The 9,937-nt window shown below is 31.1% G+C and overlaps 1 protein-coding gene across 1 annotated transcript; it reads left to right on the top strand.

Annotated features, from left to right (window-relative positions):
* Positions 1-2,513: 2,513 nt before the first annotated feature.
* LOC138347194 (uncharacterized) lies at positions 2,514-9,694 on the top strand. Its single transcript, XM_069294874.1, has one exon. It carries the CDS (start codon positions 6,150-6,152, stop codon positions 7,062-7,064), a length of 915 nt encoding a protein of 304 aa, XP_069150975.1. The 5' UTR covers positions 2,514-6,149; the 3' UTR covers positions 7,065-9,694.
* Positions 9,695-9,937: the final 243 nt, after the last annotated feature.

Raw genomic sequence — 9,937 nt, 5'->3', positions numbered from 1 at the left:
GTGGGATGCTACTTGTGCATTGCATTAGTGTGACTTGGAGGTTTTCTTAGATGATGGTTCTTATGTGAAGGTTATGTCTTATGATATGTGTATGATGTGGTTGTATTGTCGAAGGCTAAGTGGAGTTACATTCTAATTTGATCTCAAGGTGATACATTTTACTAAGTACACTTGAGGGTTGCTTAAGGAAAGATGTTGAGGCGAAAATAGAAGTAATGTGTTGTGTGTATTGAACGTGTCTCCAAATGTGATAAGTGACCCTATGTGTTATTATGAACAGTATCCATGTCTAATTTATGTATATGAACTATGTTGTGGTTATTGTGCCAGTGTTCATTAGGTGTACTAAAAAAACATGAAGCATGGTTTCTAACTAAATGTCCTCTTTAAAAGCATGTTTTGTATGGTTTCCATACTTAGTATGTTCTTGTACTAATATCATCTTTCTTCATCTTTTCAGACAAATTGTAGGTGGTGATGGCTAGAGGATGTCTCCTAAGTAAAGAGCTTGGATAGATCTCCCAAGTTCAACAAAAGGGATCCTTATGACTCTAGGATTTCCTGTGTTAAGTTTTTACTCAAATTATGTAACAGTTTAGATATTATTTTACCTTGTTAAGGGTTGTGTACCTATCCTATTATGTTGAGTTGAATTTTAAGTTGTCAAACGAGACTTAGAGTCTAATTATGCAATATGATATATATATATATATATATATATATGAAGTGATGATTCTACTATATGATGTGCTATGAAAAGTTTTTAAATTTTCTGTTATTTTTATGATTATGCGATGAATGATTTCTATAGGCTTGTATAAGACCTCCGAGAGGTCAAGTACGCCTTGTTATTTCTAGGGGTTGCTCCCCCGTTGTGACAAACTTGGTATCAAGGCATGAGGTTATAGAAAATGGTTTTAGGGTCCAAAGTCTGATATTGCCACATCTATGAGAAAGAGGCTATTGGACGATAGAGTTCACTTTCTTCACTACTCTTGTGTTGTGACATAGAACTTATCTCTATATGATTTCTCTTTTAGATTTTTCCTTGTCCGGTGGTCTTTCAGATGTTATTGATTGAAAGGAATGATGTCTTAAAGCTTGAGGGATAAAAAGGTGAGTTTTGATTCTTACCTTAGTTTGGTGGCTTGATGAGTATATGTGAAGGTGATGGCATGTTTTGATCTGATGTTATGATTAGAAGTTATGTTATGATATGGTTATGGCTTGTTAAGAGTTGTTGTAGTTTAATGCAGTTCCCTTTGGAATGATAGGTTGTTTTATGATTATATACGATGGTATTATAATGTTATGGTATATGCTTGAAGTATTTTGGAGAAAGTTGATAAACATTGAGAAAAATGAATTTTGCCTTTGTATATGATAAATGCTTCATACTTGTCCTTGTGTGGATTGGAGTCTTTTGTATACACTTTCCCCTAAAGAGGGAAGATGGGTGTTAAATCTTGTAAGGTAATTGTGAAGTATGCTAGTAAATGGGAGAATCCTTATGACTAGTTGGTTAGTTCCCTATATGAACCTATTCTAAGGGTAGGAAAAGGGAATAAGAGGTTTTATTCCATAAGTTCGAAATATGTTTTTGCCCTAAAGGGACGTAGAGGGTAACATGTACCCATTAACTCTCAAAGAGAAGGATAAAATTGATGTTGACCTTCTTTGAAGTGGTTAGTGGACATTTATGATTCTTGTAAGGTATAGTCATTTGAGGAAATGCTTAGGTTGTGCCTAGTCATGGTTGGTAGGAAGTATCCACCAAAGGTGATGACCCTTATAAGCTTGAATCTAGAACTACTTTGTTCGGACTTGGTGGTAGAATATAATGAGATGTGGAATTACCCTTGGTATTCATTGTGTAGTTAAGTCCTCATGTGGTTGGGTAGCATGACCTAACTTGATTGTTATGAGTTCCTTTAGGTGATAAACTTAGAGGAGTAATGCTGCTTGAGGAGTACTTCTTGATGGTTGAATTAGTAAGCTCCTTCGGATGAGATGAGAAGTGGAAAACCTCAATGATGTCAAACCTTTTTATGTGAGGAATATTTAGGTTTGCTCTTGACTTGCTTTGACCTTGGTGATTAAGGGAAAGAGGTGCTGAATATTGATTTGGCTTACCCCAAGTGGGGGATAATGTGCCTTGATGGTAAGGTTACGAATGCCCTTAATGGTCTTATTTTGAGTTCTCTTGAACCTGCCTAGGTTAAGAATCACTTTTAGTGATGGTTATGGAGGATCGAAAGCTAGCTACTCAATTGTGACCTCCTGAATTCCTCACTTAGTGGAGTGTGAGTTAATAGCCAGTGGGAAATGGTTTCTTCTTGAGAGATAGAAGGAGGTTATGTTAAGAAAAGTTTGCATAAGCTTGAGGACATACTTAGTCTATTACAATACTTCGAAATAAAAGACATATATATGCCCTCGAGTCAAATGAGGACATACTTCATCTTTGCTTGAACGATACTAGAATCCAAGCTTTCCTTCACGATCCTTCTCATCTTTCACCTACACATTTAGCTACAACAAAATGTTTGGAATTAGTACAAACACTTGTACTAAGTATGGCATAATTCATAAAATCATGAAAACATACATATATTAGAAACGTGCTCTTTTTGATTAAAACATCATATCATAATCACAAGAATGACATTTAGCACCTTAGAAACACATAAATTATCCTCGAAACCACTCATAATGAGATATATACACTTATAATATACCAACCACATAAACATGAGATCCTCTACCAAATGAGATTCTAAGTTTTACTTGAGTGAGTTGTGAAGCGACCACCTATACAATCCATTCACACACACTTAAGAGATCTTTAAGACTACCTAGGATAGAATCATTCTCACCTTATACATAACATATAGATGATATTACATTCTCCTCCCAAAGGTTATCAAAAGACTTAATTAAGTAAATAAGGAAGATAACATCCATGATTGACCTCTCCAAGATTACCTAAATAATCCTTAAGACTACCTAAGGCTTAGATAATGTCTACTTTATCAGCCAACTTCCCTAAATAGAGTCATTCAAAGACTTATCTAGGTAAGATACGAAATGACCATTCTTATGCCCCTTTACACCTTAACTAGATAACCATTAACTATACTAGATAAGTATTTATTCATTTAACATGATTTCTAACTTAATTCATTACATTCATTAATTCATTTAAGAGACATCTATCACATAAAAGGCATTCAAGTATTAGTCTTGGTGAAGACCTAGGGACTCTTACTAACATCTTCAAATCCTATTGTGCAATGTATAGAAAGCGTCACATACCACCACCTAAACATCATAGAACTTCTCCAATACTAGTAGGTGTCCCATATGATGAGTATATGCAATAACCGAAATAGACCATGGTAGAAAAGCATGGAATTCAGAGTTGTAACCTACTCCGATGGAGGCCGATGAAATCTGATGGAGGGTGTACTACTTGCCAATGGTAGAACTTAGAGACATCCCATGTAGGCACATGGTTAAGGAATATGAAGGGCTTTCTTTGTACTCTAGTATCGTTCTTCACTCAAGCTACTTACCATACCATACTCACTCGGTGCTAGACTTTGTTTTCATAGAGTAATTTACATTAAAGGTTCATGCAAAGGGTTTCATATCTTGTTCATAACTAAATTACATTCACCCTACCAAAGAGGTCCCCTACACCTTACAATGGCAACAAATATAGCTCATAATGACTTTCGTAAGAATGGTATGATGTCGCTCCAGCCACCCAACCTTAAATCCACATTCATTACAAGAAGGAAACCATTATGGCTTTCAACTTCAAGATTCATAACCTTACCACTAGGTTTAAGGTTCCACATAAAAGACCCTCATAATATAATTCAAGGTCACATGCCATTCATCCATTGAAGACTAAGATGCATTAGCATCCTATGTCAAAACATCTCATATTCACATTCATACATTTATCAAGTAAGGGACACAAGTCTACCAATAGAATACACAACAATACTTCACTTTAGCACATATTACATATCATTCTAGAAGCACATAGGAATAACCATTATGATCTTTAAGTCACCCTATACACTACTATAACATCATCAATATAACCATCATAGAATCATATAGTCAAGTAGGAATAATCATGCATCAACTCTAAGACTACACATATAAAACATAGTCATAGTCTAACATGATCTCCTTACAACATCAATAGAAGAACACATACATTCACACTACTCACATGTAGATATATATGATCATACTTCACATAATAAACTATCCACATCATCACAATGTATCAATTAATTTTTCCAACAAGGCCGTGATCATCATAATACATAAAGTAACATCGACGAGACCACGTCATCATAGCACCACCACCATAAGTGGACCATACTAATCACAACATAATTCAAGTCTAATTACCATAAAATAAAGAAAATTAGGCCAGAGACCCACCAATCCATTCTCACCACTTCAATCCATAGCTAAATCATCCAATTCAATACCAAAAGCCCTTACCCATTGCTATGAACATCAATTCAAAACACAAACTGTAATTCTCAATGAATCTAGGTCAATTCAATATATACTTATCAATATAAGACAACCTATACATCAATTGAATACAATTCTTATATTATTTAATAGCCCATATAAAACTACACTAGAATTCATAAGCATTAACACAATATCGCTTGACCCATGTAGTCAAAAACTAAGGTTCATCAATTACATGAGTTCATAGGTTAATTGAGTTAAAATCATCTAATTAACAATAATTAAATCAACAATCAATGATTTAAAACTTTTAATGCAAGAAATCATGGATATATTTAAATTTAGAAAACTCATCTTTGGAGAAGTATTTGAAAATCACTTTGAAGATTGGCTCCTTGAAGAAAAGAGTTCCAAGGATTAAAAATCATACCTTAATGAATCTAATCCACAGAATGGTCATAGATTATCGTAATCTAAATGCTAAAACTAAAACATACAATTATCCGATACCAAACAAAATACTAAAAATAAGACAAATACAAGGATATAATTATTTTAGCAAATTTGACTGCAAATCAGGATTTTACCACCTAAAACTAGAAGAAGAATCCAAACAATTAACAGCATTCACAGTACCGCAAGGTTTCTATGAATGGAATGTTTTACCTTTTGGATATAAAAATGCACCAGGTAGATTCCAACATTTTATGGATAACTGTTTTAACCAACTAGAAAACTGTATTGTATGTATAGATGACATATTGTTATATTCTAGAGCATAAGATGAACATATAAGATTATTGGAAAAATTTATACATATAGTAAAAAATACAGGTATAAGTTTGAGTAAAAGAAAATCAGAAATATGAAATCACAAATAGAATTTCTAGGAATACAAATAGATAAAAATGGAATAAAAATGCAAACTCATATAGTACAAAAAATAATTAATATTGATGAAAATATAGATACAAAAAAGAAATTACAATCCTTTCTAGGATTAGTAAACCAGGTAAGAGAATATATACCAAAATTAGCAGAACATTTAAAACCATTACATAAAAAACTTAAAAAAGATGTAGAATATCATTTTGATAATAAAGATAAAAAACATATAAAAATTATTAAGAATCTATGTAAAAAATTACCAAAATCATATTTTCCTGATGAAAATAAAACATTTACTTACATTGTTGAAACAGATTCGAGTGATCATAGTTACGGCGGAGTTTTAAAATACAAATATGAAAAAGAAAAAATAGAACACCATTGTAGATATTATTCAGGATCTTATACAGAAGCACAAATAAAATGGGAAATAAATAGAAAAGAATTATTCGCATTATATAAATGTTTATTAGCATTTGAACCATATATTGTTTACAATAAATTTATTGTAAGAACAGATAACACACAGGTAAAATGGTGGATAACAAAAAAATTAGAAGATTCAGTTACAACAAAAGAAATAAGGAGATTAGTATTGAATATATTAAATTTTACATTTACAATTGAAGTAATTAAGACTGACAAGAACCTTGTTGCAGACTACCTATCAAGAAAAAGGAACTCAAACTGAACAAGATACAATAGAAGAAATACTCAAAGCAATTACTACGCTTTATACGAAGGTGGACAGTATGGGAAAAGAGTTACAAAATTTGAAAGCTAACAACCAGCAGCATGACTCTAAAAATGTGGAGCTACGTCGTTCGGCGGACGGTAAAAAGCCAGAACTAGAAGGAGACGTTGGGAAACTCCATAAAACCCATGACAATGTTTGTTTAAGTGCAGCTATAGCAAGCACATCTACAACAAAAAGAGCCAGTGGAATAAGATATACAAATTTAAATATGAACAAAATCTTCGATAAACCATTTATTCCAAAGAACCAAAAAGACTCATTATTTATACCACCACAAATACATACTTACTCAGAAAGTTTAAACCAAGATAAAAAAGCCTACAACCACATAACCCGCTCATATATTGAAAACCTTTATAAAATCCAAAATTATTTAAACTCAACACCTAGATCTCCAACTACCAAAGACCCTAATACTGATTTTATAACCCAAAAGCTACAAGGATATAATAAGTTAATAGCACAACCAGGCACCAATGCAAATCTAGTAAAAACATGTTATAGTTACGGATTACTTAATACAGTTTATACCCAAACAGGAGATGAAATATCTACCATACCAGAGCTATACAAAGCCTTTATGAACTATAAAAGAATTACTAAAGGAACATTGTTTTATATAAAGTTTTATTCAGCACCAGCAGAGATATTATTTGATGAGATAAAACCAATTATACAAGTTATAAAAATTGGTTTGACCAGAGATATGATAATTCCAGAAGATATCGGAATACAACAAGAAATACAAAAGATTGAGATACCAGAATTCTACGCCAACAAAAGAGTTATAGGAATAGCAACTATCCTAAATAAACTAACCAACAATTATTTAAACGGAAATTCAGTATGGAGCTATTATGTACGAGAGCAAGTTATGATATATTCAAATTCTAAAGAAATCAGAGAATAAGATATGGAAGAGATACGCCAATGGATACTTAGTCTACTCAAGCCAGAGCAAAAACCAACAACAAGAGCATTAAGAAAAGGATTTATTTCGGAAGAATTATTGACCAGATATTGCAAAATTATTGGACAAAAATACCCCGACCATATATGTTCAAAATGTCAAGGAGAAGATAATGTCATACCAGACGTTCAAATCGAAAAAAAAAGAGTATTTTGTATTTTGTATTTTGTTAAAATTTTGTATCCGCTGAATATCAGCCATATGTAAAAAGTAATAGTTTTTATTTTTGTCGTGTTGTGTCGGCTGTAAAAAGCCAATTGTAAAAGTCATAAAGAAAATAGTGTGTATGTCGGCCATAAATAAAGAAGAGGCCATTATGTAAAGTAGTAATAGTAAGTATTTTGTTTTCTTGTGTCGGCCGAATATAAAGAGGCCAAGTGTAAAGTATGTGTCGGCCATTTTTGGCCAAAAGTCTGTAAATTTTGTGTATAAATAGAGGGTTTCCCCTCATAAATAAAATCATCAATCCTTCATCTAACAATCTTCTCTCTACTCTCAATTTATAAATCCGCTTCCAACCCCTCCATTGGTATCAGAGCTAGATAATTAAATAATTATGGAAAACAAATCAACTATGACAAATGATCCACAAAAACAGGTATACCATTTTATATTCATGAGTAGCTAAATTATAATTGTTTATCATGTTTGAATAATGTTATAATAACCATCTTTAGAAAGTTTGCTACAGAAATATTCTTCGAATAAGTATGCCCAGACTATGCCATCCTAAGGTTGAAACCGGTAGGCAGAGAAGGCCGTTTAGGGGAGTAAACAAAGTTGAGGCGCTGTTAGGGTAACTAATCAAAGAAGAAAGTTGTAGTAGTGACCAGACGAGATTAAATCATTATTTTTGCATAATTTATTAAGAGGTTGGAAGGAATAAAATTTAGTGAAAAATGAAAATAATAAAAATGGAAACATACCTATTAGACGATAATGTTGAAGATATCACTACTCTATATACTAAAAAATTTGAATACTGATATAAAAAGAGAAATTTATAATAAATTATTAACATATGAGATAATAGAAATAACAACCCAAGGTTGGACTGAGTTAACCATACAAAGTATACAAGATGAGCTTTATTATGACATGTATAATTTATATGATGATTTAGATATTGGAGATTAAATATGACTGAATATTGGCTAAGGCGATATGGTAGAAATTACAGGTTAAAAAAGATTAGATATCCAGATAAATTAAGTAAGTTTTTTAAAATATTATATAAAAAGTTATGATGAATAAAAATAAAAATATTAAAATAAAAAGAACTAAGATAGATAAAAAGGTAAGAAAAATATGGAAAAAGTTAAGATCTTTATATATAGAATATGAACTATCACAACTAGTCAAAACAGATAATGATAGAAAAGATCAATTCATAAACATAATTTCAAAAATAGAATATAAATATGTCTATTATTTGAAAAAACAATATGAACAAAGAAAAATATAAACAACAATTAATAGAAAAAATAATGGAACAAATGACTAAAAAAGAACAAGAACTACAACACAGGAAAAGAAGGTTAGAAGAAAATATATTAGCAGGAGTATATAATAAATCAATACTAGCACAAAGAAAAAATATATTAATGTTAGAATTAGAATTAGATTGTCTTGAATATGAATTACAACATAATATAATATATAGATCATAATGAATAAAGAAGAGTTTGCAGTAGACGAAAAAACATATGAAAACCAAGATGGAATGATAATAAAAATAGTATTTTCAAATTTAGGAAGAAGATACAAGAGAATAGGAAATAACTTATACTTAATGCTAGAAAAAGAAATAGCAAAATTAGAAGATAGTTTAACAGCTATGGTAAGAATAACAAAAGAAAATGAAGAAATAGATAAATCAAGAGAAATTGAAAAAATAAAAACACAAGCAAAACAAGAAGTACAAAATTTAGAAGAAATAAAAAATACAAGAATAAGTGAATTAGAAAAAGAATTAGCTAGGTTAAAATTATTATATGAAAATAAACAAAAACAAAAAGATAAAGAGCTAGAATTAACAAATGAAATAAAACAAATGGAACAGAAACTAAATGAAGATCTAAAAGATCTAAATGAAGATATTGAAGTAAATGAAATAGACGGAAATGAAAATGACCAACAATCAGAAATAAGTGATATAAGTGAAACATATACAGAAATTCTAGAACAGATAAATAAACCAAAAAAATTAGAAATAAACACAGGAGATATGAATAGACCTAGTACGTCAAGAGTTAAAACCCCAGATAATAGTCCCAGAAATAGTCCTAGAGTTAGTCCTAGGAGAACACCACCAACTTATTATACAGAAAGCTATCAACAAACAGACAGAAATTATGCAATATGGAACAGTAGACTAAATAAAAATTGGACACCTAAACCAGCAAATGAACAATACAATTTCTTAGATTTAGATTGTGTCGCAGATATAAATAAAGCAATATTGTTATGGATAGGAAATATGTCTAAACAGTTAATAGATAACAAAATAGAAACAGCGAAAACACCAAGATACGTAGAAAGAACATTCGTAGGAACAACAAAATTATGGATAGAAAATATACCCTCGGAAAGTTTAGAAGTACTTAGGAATGATAAGAAAATGGATGGATCCGCATCGGCAACAAATATAGATATACTAGATAAATATGAATCAGCAATAAGAAATGAATTTGGAGGCATGACTACAGATATAAGAGAACAAAATAGAGAAAAAATAATAAATAGACAACTTATGACAAAATTAGCTATATGTAAAATGTGTTACTTAGAAGAATATATTTGCGCATTTAAAG

Source organism: Solanum lycopersicum, chromosome 3 (assembly GCF_036512215.1).
Source record: "Solanum lycopersicum chromosome 3, SLM_r2.1".
Taxonomy (NCBI): domain Eukaryota; kingdom Viridiplantae; phylum Streptophyta; class Magnoliopsida; order Solanales; family Solanaceae; genus Solanum; species Solanum lycopersicum.
The sequence above is the reverse complement of the archived record's forward strand: the minus strand, read 5'-3'. Positions and strand labels throughout refer to the sequence as shown.

What these genes read in the sequence shown, in the direction of transcription:
- LOC138347194 (XM_069294874.1), top strand. Translation starts at nt 6,150, where the DNA reads ATGGGAAAAGAGTTACAAAATTTGAAAGCTAACAACCAGCAGCATGAC.